This window comes from Saccopteryx leptura, chromosome 6 (assembly GCF_036850995.1).
Source record: "Saccopteryx leptura isolate mSacLep1 chromosome 6, mSacLep1_pri_phased_curated, whole genome shotgun sequence".
Classification (NCBI taxonomy): domain Eukaryota; kingdom Metazoa; phylum Chordata; class Mammalia; order Chiroptera; family Emballonuridae; genus Saccopteryx; species Saccopteryx leptura.
This window is the reverse complement of record NC_089508.1, coordinates 12,231,320-12,253,346: the sequence shown is the minus strand read 5'-3', so window position 1 is coordinate 12,253,346 and position 22,027 is coordinate 12,231,320. Positions and strand designations below refer to the sequence as shown.

Below are 22,027 nucleotides of genomic sequence, written 5' to 3'. Positions count from 1 at the left end.
TTTTCAAATGTAGCTATAATACAAAGAAAGTTCTCATTATGTAATATTTATATTAAGTTGTAGAGTCAAAAAGTGGAACCTCTAATAACGAGGCATTTCTAAACTTGATTTGCCTTCTAATATCAATAGTTACGCAGAACATATACAACCAAAGTTTTTCATGGCAGTGTTTTCAGCTAAGATGCAAGCATCAGAATCACCCATGGAGTTTTCAAAAGACCAACACCAGGGGCTCTTCCCAGTATGCTAATCAGAGTCTCCTAGAAAACATAGCATGTGTATTTTTTTATAGTGTCACAATTTGGCTGGAAACACCTGGTGGTAACTGCTGCTCTACTATAATATGGACAAGTTAGTGCTGCTCAAAGTGTTTACTACTTATCCATGAAAAATATACAAATTGAAAGGATAAGGCTTAAAGACTTTTAAAGTGATCTGACAGAGGAATTTTGTATCTGTTGAGTCTTAAAAAAAAAAAAAAAAAAAGGTGGGCTTTGCCTGACCAGGTGGTGGCTTAGTAGATAGAGTGTCAACCTTGGACACCGAGGACCCAGGTTAAAAGCCCCAAAGTTGCCAGCTTGAGCACGGGGTCGCCACCTTGAGCTTGATCATGAATCATAGACATGACCCCATGGTCACTGGCTTGAGCCCAAGGTCGCTGGCTAGAGCCCAAGGTCACTCACTCTGCTGGAGCTGCCCAGTCAAGGCACATATGAGAAAGCAATCAATGAACAATTAAGAAGCCATGACAAAGAACTGATGCTTCTTGTCTCTCTCCCTTCCTGTCTGTCTCTGTCTCTCTCTTTCTCTCGCTCTCTCTCTCTCTCACACACACACACACACATACACACACACACACATACACACAAAGTGGGCTTTTAACTTTAATTTGAACTTGTTTTGCTTTTTTATATTAATTTTTGTAGTAATTCATTTTATTTTATTTTTTGAAATATTACTGTCAGGGGTGGCAAGATGGTGATGGAGTAGGCGGACGTACCAACTTCTACCTCCCAGAACCAAAGTGGATTACAACTTAATGTTAAGAACCATCATCTGGAAAAACCAACTTTGGACTAAATTAAGAGGACGCTTTAACCAAGGAACACTGAAGAAGGCACACTGAGACTGGTAGGAAAAGCGGAAACATGAAGGGGGCTGCCCAGCTCTCGGGAGTGAACAGCAGCCCAGAGGGACTCGCGGTGGGAAGCAAGTTTAGCGGAGAGGGGAAGGTCCTGGGCCCCGGGAACAAAGCCCCAGCTTGCAGCCCCTGAGCCTAGAAGAAGCGTATGGGCAGTATTTAGCTGTGAAACAACCCAAGATACTGTTTGTGAGAAAGAGACAGATTTCTCAGACCCAAGACTCTTCTTAAAGGGACCACGCAGGAAACCTCTTTCACAACCATTAACCCAAGACTCTGGGAGACTGGGAGAGTTGAGAGGACTGGAGTAGCAGAAAGAGGCACAGGGAGAAACACTTTGAGGGACAGCCACCCTAACCCCTGGGCTGAGTCACCCCCCAAATCTGAAGTGAATATTTCCCCTGGAACCAGCAATACCAGCAAAGGAAAGCACAACACCAGCCAAACAAGCTCTCCTGCTGCACTCAGAGCAGAGGCGTTTAGGAGGGAGCCTTCAGGAATACAGTATTGAGTGCTGCGGTCTGAGCAGCAGCGCCCCCACCCATACTGCTGAGGGCTCACAGGAGGGAGGGTGGCAGTGTGACGTGGAAGCACAGTCCCATTCATGGGGGTGGAAGCTGGGCCGGCCACAACTGAGGCCAGGCGTGAGCTCAGACCCGCCTGGCAGGGGTGGAAGGGGCGCATGAAAGTGGTCCGACCCAGCTGCGGGCCGGGTGAGCAAGAGAGGTCCTGCCTGCAATCCTGCCTGCAGAAGGAAGGAGAAAGCCAAGGAACTGCAGAGACCTGCGGCTGAGTGCGGGCGCGAAGCCCTGCCCGGTCCATGGAGCCGGGGCTTATGGTCAGACCTGTGAGCGCAGCTCCGCACATAGGGGAGGGGTGAAAGCCAGGGAATAGGTGAAGACCCGTGGCTGAGCATAGGTGTGCAGCCCTGCCCGTGGTGCCAAGGCGTGCGGACCCACCCGTGGGGGATGGGCGAAGGCCGAGGCAGGTGGAGGCTTGTAGACCCAGGCATGTGAACACATTCCCTCCCATGGAGGAGAGGCGGAAACCACAGCAACTGCCGCAGTGGTCTGGCCCTGACAACACCCAAACCCAAATGCCAGAGGCAACAACAGAGGGGGTGGTGGACCTGCAGACGGACCACACATAGAGAACACAGGGGGCACACACATTGGACTCCAGTGGCCACACCCTTCTCATACACAGACAAAATGGGAAGGCAGAGAAATGCAACCCAAATGAATCAAGAGAAATCCCCAGAAAAGGACTTGAATGAGTCAGATATAACCAAATTACTGGATGCAGAGTTTAAAATAATGTTAGGAAGCTCAAAGATCTTAGAATAACAATAGATGGACATAACAAACACCTAAATAAAGAAATAGCAAGTATAAAAAAAGACACTGAAATAATAAAAAAAGAATCAGTCAGAAATTACAAATACAGTATCAGAAATGAAGATCACAATGGAAGGAATTAAAACCAGGATGGATGAAGCTGAGGATTGAATCAACAAGTTAGAGGACAAGATAAACAAAGGCACAGAAGCAAAGCAGCAAAAAGAAAAGACACTCAAAAAGTCTGAGGAAACTCTAAGAGGGCTCTGTGACAACATGAAGAGAAATAACATCTGCATCATAGGGGTTTCTGAAGAAGAAGAGAAAGAACAAGGGATAGAGACCTTGTTCAATCAAATCATAGCTGAAAACTTCCCTAAACTGATGCAGGTAAAAGTCACATAAATTCAAGAAGCACAGAGAATTCCATTAAAAAGAAACCCAAAGAAATCCACACCAAGACACATCATAATTAAAATACCAAAGCTGGGAGTCCTGGGTTCGATTCCCGGCCAGGGCACACAGGAGAAGCACCCATCTGCTTCTCCACCCCTCCCCCTCTCCTTCCTCTCTGTCTCTCTTCCCCTCCTGCAGCGAGGCTCCACTGGAGCAAGGATGGCCCGGGCGCTGGGGATGGCTCCTTGGCCTCTGCCCCAGGCGCTAGAGTGGCTCTGGTCGCGACAGAGCGACGCCCCGGAGGGACAGAGCATCGCCCCCTGGTGAGCAAAGCGTCGCCCCCTGGTGGGCATGCCGGGTGGATCCCGGTCGGCCGCATGTGGGAGTCTGTCGGACTGTCTTTCCCCGTTTCCAGCTTCAGAAAAATGAAGAAAAAAAAAATACCAAAGCTAAGAGATAAAGAGAAAATATTAAAAGCTGCTAGAGCAAAAAAGGCTATCACCTACAAAGGAGCCCCCATAAGGCTGACATCCGACTTCTCAACAGAAACACTGAGGCCAGAAGGGAATGGCAAGAAATATTCAAAGTAATGCAGAACAAGAGCCTACAACCAAGACTACTTTATCCAGCAAGGCTATCGTTTAAAATTCAAGGAGAAATAAAAAGCTTCCTAGACAAAAAAAACCCAAAAAAACAAAACAAACAAACTCAAGGAATTCATTACAACTAAATCAATGCTGCAAGAAATGTTAAGGGGCCTGTTGTAAACAGACCAAAGGAGAAAAAGAATATAGCAAAAGAGGAATACACCTTTTAAAGAATAAAATGGCAATAAACAACTACATATAATAATAACCTTAAATGTAAGTGGATTAAATGATCCAATCAAAAGACATAGGGTAGCTCCGTGGATAAGAAAACAGGACCCATACATATGCTGTCTACAAGAGACACACCTCAAAACAAAAGATGCACATAGACTGAAGGTAAAAGAATGGAAAAAAATATTTCATGCAAATCAAATGAAAAAAAAAGCTGGGGTAGCAATACTTGTATCAGACAAAATGGACTTTAAAACAAAGGCTATAGTAAGAGATAAAGAAGGTCACTACATAATGATAAAGGGAGCAATCCAACCGGAAGCTATAACCATTATAAATATCTATGCACCTAATAGAGGAGCACCTAAATACATAAAGCAGACTTTGATGGATATAAAAGGTGAGATCAACAGCAATACAATAATAGCAGGGGATTTCAATACCCCATTAACATCACTAGATAGATCCTTAAGAAAGAAAATTAACAAAGAAACAGCAGATTTAAAAGACACACTAGATCAACTGGATTTAATAGATATCTTCAGAACCTTTCACCCTAAAACAACAGAATATACATTCTTTTTCAAAGCTCATGGTACATTTTCTAGGATAGAAAACATGTTAGGGCACAAAAGCGGTCTCAACAAATTTAAGAAGATTTAAATCATATCAAGCATTTCCTCTGATCACATGGCATGAAAATAAAAATCAACCACAACAGAAAAACTGAAAAATACTCAAACACTTGGAAACTAAATAGCATGTTATTAAATAACAAATGGGTTAACAATGAGATCAAAGAAAATAAAAAAATTCCTAGAAGCGAATGATAATGAGCATATAACAACTCAATATTTATGGGACATAGCAAAAGCAGTACTGAGAGGGAAGTTCATAGCACTACAGCCATACCTTAAGAAGCTAGAAAAAGCTCAAATAAACAACTTAACCCTGCATCTAAAAGAACTAAAAAAAGAATAGCAAGTAAAGCCCAGAGGTAGTAGAAGGAAGGAAATAATAAAGACCAGAGTGGAAATAAATGATATAGAGGCTAAAGAAACTATACAGGGGATCAATGAAACCAGGAGTGGTTCTTTGAAAAGGTAAACAAGATCGATGAACCTTTAACTAGACTCACCAAGAAAAGAAGAGAGAGGACTCAAATAAATAAAATTAGAAATGAGAATGGAGAAATAACAACTGACACAACAGAAATACAAAGGATTCTAAGAAAATACTATGAAGAACTGTATGCCAAAAAATGTACAACCTAGATGAAATGGAAAAATTCCTTGAAACACATTAATCTTTTAAAAATCAATCTGGAAGAATCAGAAAACCTAAACAGACCTATTACAACAAATGAGATTGAAACAGTTATCAAAAAAACTTTCAATAAACAAAAGCCCTGGGCTAGATGGCTTCACAAGTGAATTCTACCAAATACTCAAAAAAGAACTAACTCCTATCCTTCTCAAGCTATTTAAAAAAATTCAAGAGGAAGGAAGAGTTCCAAGCTTCTTTTATGTGGCGAGCATAATTCTGATTCCAAAACCAGGAAAGACAACACAAAGAAAGAAAATTATAGGCTAATATCCCTGAGGAATTTAGATGCTAAAATCCTCAACAAAATATTAACAAGCTGGATCCAGCAATATATGAAAAAAATCATAGACTATGATCAAGTGGGATTTATTCTGGGGAGACAAAGCCGGTACAATATTCTCAAATCAATCAATGTGATTCATCACATAAACAAAAGAAAGGAGAAAAACCACATGATAATTTCAATAAATGCAGAAAAAGCATTTAATAAAATCCAGCACCCATTTATGACCAAAACTCTCAGCAAAGTGGGAATACAGGGAACACACCTCAACATGGTAAAGGCAATCTATGACAAATACAGAGCCAACATTATATTCAATGGGCAGAAATTTAAAGCAATCCCCTTAAGATCAGGAACAAGGCAGGGGAGCCCCCTTTCACCACTCTTATTCAACATAGTTCTGGAAGTCCTAGCCACAGCAATCAGACAAGAAGAAGAAATAAAAGGCATCTAAACTGGAAAAGAAGAAGTAAAACTATCATTATTTGCAGGTGATATGATATTGTATATAGAAACCCCTAAAGTCTCAGTCAAAAAACTACTGGACCTGATAAATGAATTCAGCAAGGTGGCAGGATATAAAATTAATACTCACAAATCAGAGGCATTTTTATACACCAACAATAAACTGTCAGAAAGTGAAATTAAGGAAGCAATCCCCTTTTCTATTACAACCAAAAAAATAAAGTACCTAGGAGTAAATTTAACCAAGGAGATTAAAAACTTGTACTTGGAAAATTATAAAACATTGATAAAAGAAATCAAGGAAGATACAAACAAGTGGAAGCATATACCGTGTTCATGAATAGGAAGAATAAACGTTATTAAAATGTCTATATTACCCAAAGCAATTTATAAATTCAATGCAATAATAATTAAAATACCAATGACATACTTCAAAGATATAGATCACATATTCCAAAAATTTATATGGAACCAAAAGAGAACACGAATAACCTCAGCAATCTTGAAAAGGAAGAATAAAGTGGGAGGTATCACACTTCCTGATATCAAGTTATACTACAAGGCCATTGTACTCAAAACAGCTTGGTACTGGCATAAGAACAGGCATATAGATCAATGGAACAGAACAGAGAACCCAGAAATAAACCCACATCTTTACAGACAACTGATATTTGACAAAGGAGGTAAGAGTATATAATGGAGTAGACGACCTCTTCAACAAATGGTGTTGGGAAAATTGGACAGTTACCTGCAAAAAAATGAAACTAGACCACCAACTTACACCATTCAGAAAAATAAACTCAAAATGGATAAAAGACTTAAATGTAAGCCGTGAAACCATAAGCATCTTAGAAGAAAACATAGGCAGTAACCTCTTTGACATCTCTCGCAGCAATATATTTGCTGATTTATCTCCATGGGCAAGTGAAATAAAAGACAGTATAAACAAATGGGACTGTATCAAACTAAAAAGCTTTTGCACAGCTAAAGACAATATGAACAGAATAAAAAAGACAAACTACACAATGGGAGAACATATTCGACAATATGTTTGATAAGGGGTTAATAACCAAAATTTATAAAGAACTTGTAAAACTCAACACCAGGAAGATAAAGAATCCAATCAAAAATGGGCAAAAGAAATGAATAGACACTTCTCCAAAGAGGAGATACAGATGGCCAATAGGCAGATGAAAAAATGCTCAACATCACTAATTATTAGAGAAATGCAAATTAAAAGCACAATGAGATATCACTTCACACCAGTAAGAATGGCGCTCATCAACAACACAACACAGAATAAGTGCTGGCCAGGATGTGGAGAAAAGGGAACCGTCCTGCAGTGCTGGTGGGAATGCAGACTGGTGTAGCCACTGTGGAAAACAGTATGGAGATTCCTCAAAAAATTAGAAATGGAACTGCCTTTTGACCCAGCTATCCCACTTTTAGAAATATACCCCAAGAACACCATAGCACTGTTTCAAATGGAGAAATGCACTCCCATGTTTATGGCAGCATTGTTCACAATAGCGAAGATCTGGAAACAGCCCAAGTGTCCATCAGTGGATGAGTGGATTAAAAAGCTGTGGTACATATATATAATGGAATTCTATGGGGCCATGAAAAAGGAAATCTTACCTTTTGCGACAACATGGATGGACTTGGAAACTATTATGTTAAGTGAAATAAGCCAGGCAGAAAGAGAAAAATATCATATAACCTCACTCATTTGAGGAATCCAATGTGAACTGAGGAACGGAATTGAGACAGAGGAGGGATCAAAGGGACCGGAGGAAAAGAGGACAGAGGGAAAGGGGATGATAGGATGGGATAAACCTGAAGGGAAGGGGGGAGGGTGCTATTGGGAGGGGGGGAAGGGAGATGTTGAGGGGAATACAGGGGAGGGAGGATGCATTCAGGGCGACACCAGAATCTATGTAAACACAATAATTTAAAATCAATAATAAAAAAAAATAAGGTGTACCGGAAAGTTCTGTCCGTTTCTATCACAACAAGTTTCTACACATAAGCACGTTTATTTGGCGCATATATGCCTCTCTATTTTTATCACTTAATGTATACATACTGATGTAGCAAATGAACTAAAAAAAAGTTGATTCACATTAGTCTTATGTGTGAAGCGATAGTGTACCCATGGCTACTGATAAAGTTCATTTACGCCACTGTAATTTTTACGAATTTCAACAAGGAAGAAATGCTACAGAAGCATGTCTGTCGCATACACCATATCCTCGGACTTAGCACCCTCCAACTATCACTTGTTTTTATCCTTACAAAATTTTTTGAAGGGCAAAAAATTCAAAAATGAAGAAGATATTAAACAAGCACTGGTTCAATTTTTCGCATCAAAAGATAAAACATTTTTCAAAAATAGGATATACAAATTGCCCTCACGTTAGCAAGAAATCATTAATAATAATGGCAATTATATTATTTAATAAAGTTTATTGATGGTAAGAAAAATTTGTATTTTGTTTTATTCCAAAAACGGACAGAACTTTCCAGTAGACCTTATACTATGATAAGTATGTATGGTGCCAGGTAGGTACCAGAAATATCAGGGGGAATGTTTTTTAAAGTATATGATTGTCTAACCATTATTCTGTACACCTGAAATTAATGCAAAATAATACTGAATATAAACTGTAATTGAAAAAGAAAAAAATATATATTACTGCCAGATTGGAAATTAAGCTCTTTTTTAAATGCTTATATTTATTTTTAATGTGGTTTGCCTTAACTTTTTATCTTAACATGTCACTAAAGAAATTCAAAATGAATGCATCTAAATTTTATAAACCCAAATATGAGTTTATGGTAAAAATGAACATTTAATCAACAAAATGAAGAGCATTTAAATGAAATAAGAAATGGTTCAATTCAATAGAAGTGCTTACTGAATTCTAATTATGCACCGAACACTAAAGAGAATTCAACAACAGAATGAAATACGGAGGCCCTGGCCTGGTGGCTCGGTGGATAGAGAACTGTCCTGGAGCACCGAGGTCACAGGTTCAATCCCCAGTCAGGGCATGTAGGAGAAGCAATCAATAAGTGCATAACTAAAAATGAAACAACTAAGTGGAGCAACACGTTGATGCTTCTCTTTTTCTCTCTCTTCCTCCCCCCTCCCTCTCTTCCTCCACTTCTTTCCTAAATCAATGGAAATTGTTTTTTAAAAAAGACCCTTAATACAGGATTTAATCATTTAAAAATGACCTATGTACTCTTATTGATCAATGTCACCCCATTAAATTTAATTTTCTAAATACAATTATTTTTAAGAAAGGAAACACAGAGACATAGTATATCTTTTAAGGATTTATGATAGCATTGATTATATTGTATATCTATTACCAGCATTGTAAAGAAAGAAAACAATTCCAAAAATAACTTTCTATCAAGCTAAAGGGGAAAAAATTTATAGAACAGTATAGTCAACTAAAATACTTAATATTTTTCCATGGAAAATCAGGTAAATGCAAATATAGCATATATCACTTGCAATTAAAATCAGCAATGATCACACTGATTTCAAACAATTTTGGATTAACAGATGAGAAATTAGGTTTAATAGAATGAGGAATTATAAGCAACAAATGTCTAAAAATGTCTTATACAAGGACTCTTCTTTTGGAAAGCAGAAATTAAACTCCACAAAGGTTAGTTTGTGTAATATAAACATAATAGAAAAGTTACAGCATTCTTATTAAATTAGTGATATCAAACTGAATTGGTAATTATTAACTTCAACACCCTCTCACTATTTTTTATCTAACTATAGCTTGATTTATATAATTCTTAAAATATTTCTAAATACCTTACAGTAAAATAAGTGTGAAGCAATTATAATGCCCTTTACCTCTTTCTGCTGTAGTTGATTTCGATAACTTGTAGATTGATGCTTTATTTGAAGCTCTGAAGCTTCGTGCTTCTCTTCTAAATCAGTACAAAGTTTCTTAAGTCGTTCATTCTAGAAGCAAAGAAAAAGTATTTGCAATAAAAAGACTAAAATGTAAAACACGTTTGTAACAGTTATATGCACAGCATTATAAAAAACATTGCTTCATACAAAAATTCTGCCCTTTAAACACACTTTTTAAAACACACTTTTAAAGTTCCTTGTGCAATAACCATGTTTATAGAGATTATACATAATTCTGAACCAAAGCTAAAAAAATCTTGGTCACTTTGATTTTCTGCTAAGAAAAAGCCGCCGACCAACGTCTACCCCCCCATCTTTGTATAACCAAAGTCTAGCACATAGCAGGCAGCCAACATCTGGTACATGAACGAACTAGACTACACGTTTAAACTTTTGCTTTCTCCCCTAACAGTACAACTTTTTAAAAGGAATCTTTTTTATTTTTTTTACAGGAACAGAGAGAGAGAGAGTCAGAGAGAGGGATAGATAGGGACAGACAGACAGGAAAGGAGAGAGATGAGAAGCATCAATCATCAGTTTTTCGTTGGGAATCCTTAGTTGTTCATTGATTGCTTTCTCATATGTGCCTTGACCGGGGGCCTTCAGCAGACCGAGGAACCCCTTGCTGGAGCCAGCGACCTTGGGTCCAAGCTGGTGAGCTTTGCTCAAGCCAGAAGAGCCCGCACTCAAGCTGGCGACCTTGGGGTCTCGAACCTGGGTCCTTCTACATCCCAGTCCGACGCTCTATCCACTGCGACACTGCTTGGTCAGGCAAAAAAAGGAATCTTTTTTAAGAAGAGTTCTGGCTAAAGTAGAGGCCAAAGCCTTACATCACTTCTCGGCCTGAACCCCAGAGGCTCCTGAGGCACCTCTGAAAATTCCAATATGAAAACAACTTTGTTTGAAAAACTACATTTAGAAGTACCGTATTTCCCCATGTATAGCACCCTTTCCGAAAAATTTGGGATCTAAAAACTGGGTGCATCTTATACAGTGGTTGTGTCATTTCAAATGCCATAGATCAGGGGTAGTCAACCTTTTTATACCTACCGCCCACTTTTGTATCTCTGTTAGTAGTAAAATTTTCTAACCGCTCACCGGTTCCACAGTAATGGTGATTTATAAAGTAGGAAAGTAACTTTACTTTATAAAATTTATAAACCAGAGTTACAGCAAGTTAAAGTATATAATAATAATTACTTACCAAGTACTTTATGTCAGATTTTTGCTAAGTTTGGCAGAATAAATCTTTATAAAACAACTTACTATAGTTAAATCTATCTTTTTATTTATACTTTGGTTGCTCTGCTACCACCCACCATGAAAGCTGGAACGCCCACTAGTGGGCGGTAGGGACAGGCTGACTACCATAGATGGAACTGAGGACAAGGCAATATATGAAGACAGTGATTCATCATCAGACACAGATGAGGACCAGCTAATGGATGGGAGTTTTGACAGTGATGAGGAGTTGTGTGAATTTTATGATGAATAAAACGAGTTCCATAACTTTATGTAATACATTTCTTTTTCAAATTTTGGCCCCCAAATTAAGGTGTGTCTTATACATGGGAGCATCTTATACATGGGGAAATACAGTACACAAAATATTTTAAGTATAATTCAACAAATCTAGATATCACAATCCTGTTTTAAGATGTTGACATTTATGAAAAAAATTAATGAAAAAATTAGAACATACACACCTATTTCAAGAGTCTATCTCCAGAAATCTAACACAGAGCTTAATTACCTTGTATATGTATACGTGTATGTATATATACATATACACATGTGTGTGTGTGCATGTGCATGTGCGTGTATATTTTTTCTTAGGTGAGAGGAGGGGAGATAGTGAGGCAGACTCCCACATGCGTCCCTACTGGGATCCACCTGCCAATTCCATCTGGGGCTGATGTTCAAGCACTACTGAGCTATGTATTTTTAGCACCTGAAGCTGATATGCTCCAACGGAGCTACTCTCAGTCACAGTGCCCGGGGCCAGGCATGAACCAATCAAGCCACTGGCTGTGGGAAAGTATGAGGGAGAGAAGTGGGAGAGGGAGGGAGAAGCAGATGGTCATTTCTCCCAAGTCCCTGACCGGAAATCAAACCTGGGATGTCCACTGAGCCACTGACCAGGGTCAAAGAAATATTACTAAGAAACAAGACCAATGTTCACATAACTAATAACTTTCTATTCTATTGGCTACTTTTACATGATTTTCTGTTAACATGAAAAACACCATGCATAACGGAAGCAATGCAATATTATGAAGTCAAACCTAGTCATAAAAATCCACTCTAGACTTTCACGCAAAATAAAAGGCTATTTATTTAACTCTGATTAATAACTAGAACTTGAAAACTTTCAATTTGGCCAATACCTAATTGGTTGTTTCCCCTCATCTCCGTAGTCATGTGAGTCAGAAAGGTTGATAAAGCACATGAAAGAAGATTCTTTTCATGTGGCTGACCCATAACACACCAGGAGTTATCATGGGCCATTTTCTATTATGTGGAATATAAAGCAGAGAGGGATGGTCTGAAAGGAGAAAAGAATAAACACACGCAAAGAAAAACAGAGAGAAGCAATAATGAGAAGGAGAGACTCCTGAGAGCCTCCAGTTTGGCTGCAGACCCTTTTGTAAACTCTGGGTACAATTTCTGCAATGAAATCCATGAGATACTCATATCCTTGAACTATTCCATCCTGCTTAACCCTTGCTGTACCATCAAGGGCTACTGGAACCAGTTTTAGCTTATGAGTTTCTTTGATGAGTAGTCTTATCTAAAAAAATTGATATTCATGACCTTTCTATTTTTTTTTTTTTTTTGCGTTTTTTTTTTTTCTGAAGCTGGAAACAGGGAGAGACAGTCAGACAGACTCCCGCGTGCGCCCGACCGGGATCCACCCGGCACGCCCACCATGGGGCGACGCTCTGCCCATCCTGGGCGTTGCCATGTTGCGACCAAAGCCACTCTAGCGCCTGAGGCAGAGGCCACAAAGCCATCCCCAGCGCCCGGGCCATCTTTGCTCCAATGGAGCCTTGGCTGCGGGAGGGGAAGAGAGAGACAGAGAGGAAGGTGCGGCGGAGGGGTGGAGAAGCAAATGGGTGCTTCTCCTGTGTGCCCTGGCCGGGAATCGAAGACCTTTCTATTTTTTTTTTTTCCTGTATTTTTTTTTCTGAAGCCGGAAACAGGGAGAGACAGTCAGACAGACTCCCGCATGCGCCCGACCGGGATCCACCCGGCCGCCCACCAGGGGGCGATGCTCTGCCCCTCCGGGGCGTCGCGCTGTTGCGACCAGAGCCACTCTAGCGCTGGGGCAGAGGCCAAGGAGCCATCCCCAGCGCCCTGGCCATCTTTGCTCCAATGGAGCCTCGCTGCGGGAGGGGAAGAGAGAGACAGAGAGGAAGGAGAGGGGGAGGGTGGAGAAGCAGATGGGCGCTTCTCCTGTGTGCCCTGGCCGGGAATCGAACCCGGGACTTCTGCACGCCAGGCCAACGCTCTACCACTGAGCCAACCGGCCAGGGCCGACCTTTCTATTTTTTAAAGGTCTTCCAATAAATAAGAAAAAATTCACCTATTTTTTAACAGAATAAAATTCATTCTATCTTGCAACTACTGTAGGATACATTGGGCCCTTTTATAAGTCTAAGAATAATCATGGGATTGTAATGCTCTTGTGTTTTCTGTATCTTAAAACATTTTGCTGGCCCTGGCCGGTTGGCTCAGCGGTAGAGCGTCGGCCTGGTGTGCGGGGGGCCCGGGTTCGATTCCCGGCCAGGGCACATAGGAGAAGCGCCCATTTGCTTCTCCAACCCCCCCCTCCTTCCTCTCTGTCTCTCTCTTCCCCTCCCGCAGCCAAGGCTCCATTGGAGCAAAGATAGCCCGGGCGCTGGGGATGGCTCCTTGGCCTCTGCCCCAGGCGCTAGAGTGGCTCTGGTCGCGGCAGAGCGTCGCCCCTGGTGGGCGTGCCGGGTGGATCCCGGTCAGGCGCATGCGGGAGTCTGTCTGACTGTCTCTCCCCGTTTCCAGCTTCAGAAAAATACAAAAAAAAACAAAAAACATTTTGCTGTTTTATCATCCTAAGAATTATTTTCTCATTATTCATCAATTATTCCTGACTATGCTAAAAAGACTTATAATAAGAAATTGAAAGACTGGTGGAATCACCCAAAAGACTACTGCAATAGTAAAATAACCAGTTTTCTGACTGCATTGCCCAAAGTATTACATCATGTTTTTAAAAGATAAGAGCTATCTGGCAGTTTCATCTTTGTAGTGTTATTGTGTCTTTTTGCTTTCATTGAACACAGTTGAAAATTCAGAATTTTCATTTTTCAACAAAAAGAAAAAAACAGAGGCGAATATTAAACAATTATTACACAACTAAGATTAATGCTGAGAAACAGAAAATAGCACGCTAGAATCTAACAGTTACAGTGAAACTGTGTTGAGGCAAAATCTCAGACAAGTCTTTAAATAACAATATTCCATGCAAATTTTCTCAAACTCAAGAACTGCTGAGTGAGCAATACACTCCTCAGAACAAATATGAAATACAGTGTCCTCATCCAGTTAGATATTTAATAGGAAAAGATTTTATCTCACAATATTTTTTGACAATGATTTTACAATACATCACCCTTTAAATCCTTTTATGTTCTTTATGGCTTTCCTTTGAACCCTTTCCAAGTTTTCCTCATCCCTATTAAGTACGATGTCCAACACCAGTCATCACAAGGCACTGACTAATAGTGAAAAAGATTATAAAGTTAACTTGCTATTCCTATAATTTCTTTGTATACAAATATCACACTTTTTAAATTTTAGCGGATTAAAAAGCTCTAGATTAAACAGAATTGCATTCTTCACATTATACTTAGATAAATGTAGTACTGCATATGGTTAGAACACAGTAAATCGTGCGGAGGACCCGGGTTCGATTCCCGGCCAGGGCACACAGGAGAAGCGCCCATTTGCTTCTCCACCCCTCCGCCGCGCTTTCCTCTCTGTCTCTCTCTTCCCCTCCCGCAGCCAAGGCTCCATTGGAGCAAAGATGGCCTGGGCGCTGGGGATGGCTCTGTGGCCTCTGCCTCAGGCGCTAGAGTGGCTCTGGTCACAATATGGCGACGCCCAGGATGGGCAGAGCATCGCCCCCTGGTGGGGAGAGCGTCGCCCCTGGTGGGCGTGCCGGGTGGATCCCGGTCGGGCGCATGCGGGAGTCTGTCTGACTGTCTCTCCCTGTTTCCAGCTTCAGAAAAATGAAAAAAGAAAGAAAAAAAAAAAAAAAAAAAAGAACACAGTAAATCCTTGATAGTGATAAACAGCTACCACTTTTATCATTTGGCAATTTTTGTACCAATATTAGCACATATAAGCCAAGATAAGAATATTAAATAGTCAAGTGCAGTAGCATGTAAATATATTCTTCAATTAAATGAAGATGATAATGCTTAAAAAATAGAAGAGAAAGAGAGAAAAGTGGAAAGCAGTGCATTAAACAGAGAAGACTGAAATAAAGCATGAATAACTGTCATGGCTTCAAAAAAGAAAAACCTAAATTCAATAATATTCTTTAAGTTTCCTTACCTCTGATCTTAAGGTTGCATGAATGGCTTCAATTTCCTTTCTCCTATAATGAGGTAATTCTCCTACAAAAGAAACAGCACATACTGAATATATGATCAATACCATATATACTAATCAACAGGCATTTTAAGAGAAATATATTTCACTGAGCTTTAAGCAGAATGGTATGCTGGTCAGAGAACATATTCAGAAGATAAATATCACTTGATTTAATCCCAGCTTCCTACTGCCACAAATGTTCTTTACGTCATAGAAGTCATCCTTTTTGCCTATCATCGACATCCTAGGATGCCTACCTTTATCCCCTGGTGTGTTCATTAAATTAAAACTTGGAAAATTAAATTTTACATTAAATCTTTCTGTTTAGATAAAGTTTATGCAACTGGGGTTTGAGGCCTTAATTCTCACTTCTGCTCCCAGTACTATCAAATGATTAATGACCTAAAACAAGGAATGAAACTACACTAAAAGAACACTCATTTCAAATAACAGACACACTTTATTTAACATGGGAAGAGCTTAGCCTGGTTTTTACATTTTCATGTAAAAGACGAGTCAGAAGCCAGCATGGGTAAAAGGGCACCATGGAAGCTTCCAGAGAAATATCATCCACAGTCAGGCTTTTTCTAAGGAATAGTACTTTCATTATTACTCCTAGCACCTTAAGACTATAAAAACAAGTTCTCTGGCCTGACCAGGCGGTGGAGCAGTGTATAGAGCGTCAGACTGGGATGCGGAGGACCCAGGTTTGAGACCCCGAGGTCGCCAGCTTGAGCGCGGGCTCATCTGGTTTGAGCAAAGAGCCCACCAGCTTGAGCCCAAGGTCGCTGGCTCGAGCAAGGTGTTACTCGGTCTCCTGAAGGCCCGCGGTCAAGGCACATATGAGAAATCAATCAATGAACAACTATGGTGTCGTAAGGAAAAACCGATGATTGATGCTTCTCATCTCTCTCCGTTCCTGTCTATCCCTCTCTCTGACTCTCTCTCTGTCCTTGTAAAAAAACAAACAAACAAAAAAACAAAACAACAACAACAAAAAACAAGTTCTCTGGATTACAGTTTAAATCAAAAGAAAATACAAGTGGCATCCAATAAAAGTGACAAACCCATTATTCTTGGTTTGAAATGCACCAGGTGGGGTTGCTTCTCTGGTTGTTTATACATCTTGCTTAAAAACTCGGACAGGACTGTGATTGCTACTCAGAAGAGAACAAATTATAATCTAATTATAATAGCACTGATTATTTTAAAGAGGGTTAAAAACTGCAGACCTCTGTCTTTCCCCTCCCCTCAAATAATCTTGGCCTTTTTAACAATAAAAGGGGAATATTATACAGACCCAAAAACTCTTCCTCAATGAGGGAAAACAAAACAACAGCTACGGTTTATTAATGCTTACTATTCGGTAGGCACAGTGCTAGGCATTTGACACTCACGATTTCACTTAATCCTCCTAACCTCAGGATATATGATTGTCCCTATTTATTTTTATTTATTTATTTATTTATTTATTTTTATTTTTCTGAAGCTGGAAACGGGGAGGCAGTCCGACAGACTCCCGCATACGCCTGACAGGGATCCACCCGGCACGCCCACCAGGGGGTGATGCTCTGCCCATGGGGGGCGGGGTTGCTCTATTGCGACCAGAGCCACTCTAGCACCTGAGGCAGAGGCCATGGAGCCATCCCCAGCACCTGGGCCATCTTTGCTCCAATGGAGCCTTGGCTGCGGGAGGGGAAGAGAGAGACAGAGAGGAAGGAGAGGGGGAGAGGTGGAGAAGCAGATGGGCGCTTCTCCTGTGTGCCCTGGCCGGGAATCGAACCCGGGACTTCCGCACGTCAGGCCGACACTCTACCACTGAGCCAACCGGCCAGGGCCATGATTGTCCCTATTTAACAGATGAGAAAACTCAGCCTTTTAAAGGTTAAATATTTAATAATTTGCTCAAGATCACACAATATTTAATACATAGAAGTAGAGTTTCAACCCATGTCTGACTTAAAATTCCAAGTCCTAACCTTGAATAAATCAGTACAGTGTTTGGTAAAATAGCAACTTTCTGATATTGTCAATATAGATGATTATCAAGCTGTACAACAGTGCTATTTTGGAACTATTATCTTGTTCCCTGCTGACACATGATACACACTCAATAAATACTTGTTGCATGAATAAATTAACTGTACCCTGACCTTATTTTTAAATGATTTACAAAACCTATAAATTAGGTGTTAAGTCCTACTTTAATTTTTTTTTTTAATTTTTATTTTTTTTTATTTATTTATTTATTTATTTTTTACAGAGACAGAGAGTGAGTCAGAGAGAGGGATAGACAGGGACAGACAGACAGGAATGGAGAGAGATGAGAAGCATCAATCATTAGTTTTTCATTGTGTGTTGCAACATCTTAGTTGTTCATTGATTGCTTTCTCATATGTGCCTTGACCGCGGGCCTTCAGCAGACCAAGTAACCCCTTGCTGGAGCCAGCGACCTTGGGTTCAAGCTGGTGGGCTTTTCCTCAAACCAGATGAGCCCTCACACAAGCTGGCAACCTCAGGGTCTTGAACCTGGATCCTCTGCATCCCAGTCTGACGCTCTATCCACTGCGCCACCGCCTGGTCAGGCTTAAGTCCTACTTTAATACAAAGGAAAACAAAAGCACTAAGCAACTTAGCAGATTTTTAATCACTGAGCAAAATTTTCACTGAGAAGCTATTATGTAACAAGATGGCAAATACTGGTAATACAAGGATAAATAGAACCCAGTCCCTACCCTGGGCATCAAGGAAAGATATACATTACAACTCAACATGAAGTGCTGTCAGAGCCAGATCCTCAAAGTTGTGTTAGAACACAGATCACCTGCAATCAATTAAACCCATCAAAGAGTGGGCATGGTTTCACCAAGTACCTGACATGTGAGCAAGGTCATACAGGAAAAACTCTTTTCTAGGCAAAGGAGGACAGAGGAGGAAGTAGGAAAGGAAGAGCTTCTCATGCAGAGGCTGGAAGTTGGGCAGGTACAAAGTTCCATGGGCCATAAGGTCTGGGTGCAACTGTATGTGAATGTGCTTATGTTTGGCACCTGAGAGAGAAGGGGAGGGAACAAGAGCCTGGAAAAGGTAGGTTGAACCCAGACAGGACAGGTTTCTGGTCTCCCAAAACTAAGAGATTTCAATTTCATCCCTTAAGTAACAGGGTCAAGAGATTTTTACAGCACTTATGTTTTCAGAATAGTAACTGGCAACACAACAGAAAATGGAGTGGAGTAGGGAGATATGGATGACAGATGCGAATGGGAAACAGTGCATGGGAAAGAAAATGGGGGTAGGAACTAAAGACAGGAGTAAGAAGGAAAGGGCAAACACAAGAAACAATTCTGGCACAGGACGAACAACATTTGGTGACCAGTTGGAAGGAGGAGATGAAAAAGAGGCTAAGCGAGGAAGACAAAGATTTCTTCTTTAGGAGACTGGGGAGATGGTGACAGCATAAGACTGCGAATACAGGGACATATTTGGTGGGAAGAACAATATGATTTCCACCTTAAGCCTGCAGGACATCCAGGTTGGAGGGATGCATATTTTCTGGTTTAGGGCCAAAGGGATTGCCAACTCTTTTCCCCCATGTAGGTTACAAGTAGAGATTAATCACTTTCCATGTTACCCAGCCCTTCTCTGCTTCTGAATGTCCTCAACCTCACATGACCCTTTCCTTCCCAAACCCAGGACGGACCCCTTTCATTCCCATTCCCAACCTCCCACCCAAGGGGTACCCCAAGCAGTAAAATGGATTTAGGCAGCTCCCCAATTCCCCCCCACCAAATAGACCGCACAGAAATGCTAAATATAAATACTATCCTTTTTATCAAACTAACTTCACTTCAGCCAAATAAACATGAAGGTTCAGTTCAATCAGGATTTAAAAAATTAAACCAGAATACTAATTTATTAATATATAAAAAATAAAACTATCAAAGGGACAGCTCTCATCCAAAAGACCAGCCCATCACTTCACTAGAGGCAGACCTAGACTGAGATTAAAGAACTCTTTTGATCTAAATACCACTTGCTGAAAGAAATCGCAAGAAATCAAAATAGTAATTAATTTAATCATTAATTACCATGTAACTTAGTCACTATTCATTAGTAAAACAAAAGGAGGGTTTCAAAAACTAGTGACGGTTGCTAAGGGTACCCCAAGAATCGAGTATGTCTCTTGTTCTATTGGGGCAGTAGGCAATTAGGTAGAAAAAACACAATTTCAGTTGGGACACTATGTCACCTGAATAAGCAGAATTATAAAATAACTGATAGAAAAAAACAGCTGTTTCACTAGCAATATACTCGAGTCAGACAGGGAAAGCGATACTTCAGGGGTCCCCAAACTACGGCCCGGCATGCGGCCCCCTGCACTTCTGGAAGGGGCACCTCTTTCATTGGTGGTCAGTGAGAGGAGCATAGTTCCCATTGAAATACTGGTCAGTTTGTTGATTTAAATTTACTTGTTCTTAAAAACGAGACTAAGAGACATGGACAAGAGAGCGGTGGTTACCAGGGGTGGGGGGAGGGAGGACGCAGGAGGGAGGGAGGGAGAGAGTTAGGGGGAGGGAGAGGGGCACAGAGAAAACTAGATAGAGGGTGATGGAGGACAATATGACTCTGGGTGAGGGGTATGCAACATAATTTAATGACAAGATAACCTAGACATGTTTTCTTTGAATATATATACCCTGAATTATTAATGTCATCCCATTAACATTAATAAAAATTTATTTTAAAAAATTTACTTGTTCTTTATTTTAAATATTGTATTTGTTCCCGTTTTGTTTTTTTTACTTTAAAATAAGATATGTGCAGTGTGCATAGGGATTTGTTCATAGTTTTTTTTATAGTACGGCCCTCCAACAGTCTGAGGGACAGTGAACTGGCCCCCTGTGTAAAAAGTTTGGGGACCCCTGCGATACTTAATACTATGAATTACTGCAATTGCTACATAAATCAAAGGGGGCAAGTGACTATGTGTCATAGACAAATCTTTTTTTTTTTTTAACTGTCAGTGTAAAGGAAGACTATCGAAATCAGTTCCGCCTCCAAGTTAAGGACGAAGTAAACGGTGGGCGTGGAGGAACCAAACAAACTAGTCAACGTAGGAGCAGTTTCACTCCGATCGGAGATGCACAAAGTATGTAAAAGGGAGGAGAACCAGAACTCTTTCCCCCGGACGCCAGTGGTCTTCCATCGGAGAAAATCGCTTAAGAGTCAAAAGAGTAAGTGTCAGAAAAAAGGGCGGAGTGACACTCCTCCGCGACCCATCCACGTCCCTGACGGATGGAAGTGGGGACCAAACGGACGCTCCCAGGGTCCCAGGAAAGCCCACCCCCATCGCTCCAGCTGTTACCTTCCACTTCCTCCGTGCCCTCCATCAGCATATCCTTTGTCAAGTTTGAAATATGGTCAGTGAGGGAAGCCAGGCTGCCCCCGACTTGACCCAAACCGGAGCCGAGGCCCCCAAGCCAGGACGACATCGCTGCGGGTTAAGAGAACAACCTGGTCCGCCCCGAGAAAAGCGTCCAGCACCGTCGGACGATCCCAACTGTCCTCGAACCGCTGCCTTCGCTCCAAAATCTAAACACTCAGGATTCGATAACACAATGAGGGGTTCCTAGGCAACGCCGACTTGGGGGGCTCCCACCGAAGTCCGGGTCTGCACAGAAACACGGAGGCCTGGCCTGGGGCTTTAGCGGCGGCCCGCCTCCTGTCACACAGTCAGCCCCGCGGGGCCTCCGCTCATTCTCACGACTTCCCACCGTCCAGGTTGGGCCACTTCTTCCTCTGCTTTAGTGACTTCCCCCAGTTCTGTGGGCAACTCCTGCCAACTCGACGCCGGCCGCCATGACATCCACTCGCAACGCGGCAACGGATCATAGAGAGGAACCGCGGCGGGGTAGAAGGGCTCTGCGGAGCCGACGGACGTGTCCTTGGCGCAAGGGATCGTGGGATCGTGGAGGACTGAGTGCTGTTAGGGCCGATACCTGCTGCTAAGGGTGAGAAACACCTCCACGTCCCCCGTGGGCCTTGGCTGCTGGGCCCCACGGCGACGCGGCGCTGTCGGCGGGTGGCGGTTGGGTTTCAGGCCGAGCCGAGCCTCGAAACCGACATGGCTTGGGAACCCCGTGGCCTCACTGTGTTGGTGAAACCTGAGTGTTTTAATTCTGGAAGCGGCTTTACACAACTTGTCACAGGTTACCGTGTGGACCATTGGACCGTCTCAGCACTGCTGCGCCCTTTGCCCGGCCCTACAGTAGGAGCCGAGGATACACAGAAAGAATAGACTACAAATTCCGGCGTCCAGGCGGGAAACACACATGTGGATTGCCTTTCATCGCAGAAATTTTCTCTGGTGGCTTTCTAGCTCAAGGGTGAAACCCTGACTTCCTTAATATTAAGGTGACCAATCGTCCTCCTTTAGGGAGGACAGCCCCTCTTTTGTAAGTTCCGTCCTCCCTGGAAAAGTATCCTCCTACATGTCCTCCTTTTTGATATTGGAAGACTAATCTGTAAATGTCCGTATATTTGATCGATGCAGAGTCGATCCATTGCGTGTGATGTGATGTATTTGTATCTAAATGAGTACTTTTTTCTTAAAATTAATATTAAAAACTAATAGGCATGTAAGCATAATTACAATATAAAATATTATAAATGTTTTTA

At 41.4% G+C, this 22,027-nt stretch overlaps 1 protein-coding gene and 1 non-coding gene across 2 annotated transcripts in view; both read right to left on the bottom strand.

Moving 5' to 3' along the window:
- Nucleotides 1-21,566, bottom strand: part of TRIP11 (thyroid hormone receptor interactor 11) — an 85,091-nt gene extending 63,525 nt beyond the window's left edge. Inside the window, exons 1-3 of the mRNA XM_066344016.1 lie at nt 20,715-21,566; nt 15,314-15,375; nt 9,653-9,763 (exon numbers count right to left, since the gene is read on the bottom strand). Coding sequence (XP_066200113.1) covers nt 9,653-9,763; nt 15,314-15,375; nt 20,715-20,841 — 300 coding nt within the window. The 5' untranslated portion in view covers nt 20,842-21,566. The remainder of the gene's footprint in view (nt 1-9,652; nt 9,764-15,313; nt 15,376-20,714) is intronic.
- On the bottom strand, nt 17,115-17,190 carry TRNAV-GAC (transfer RNA valine (anticodon GAC)). Its single transcript has one exon. It is a non-coding gene; the product is annotated as a tRNA-Val (tRNA).
- Nucleotides 21,567-22,027: the final 461 nt, after the last annotated feature.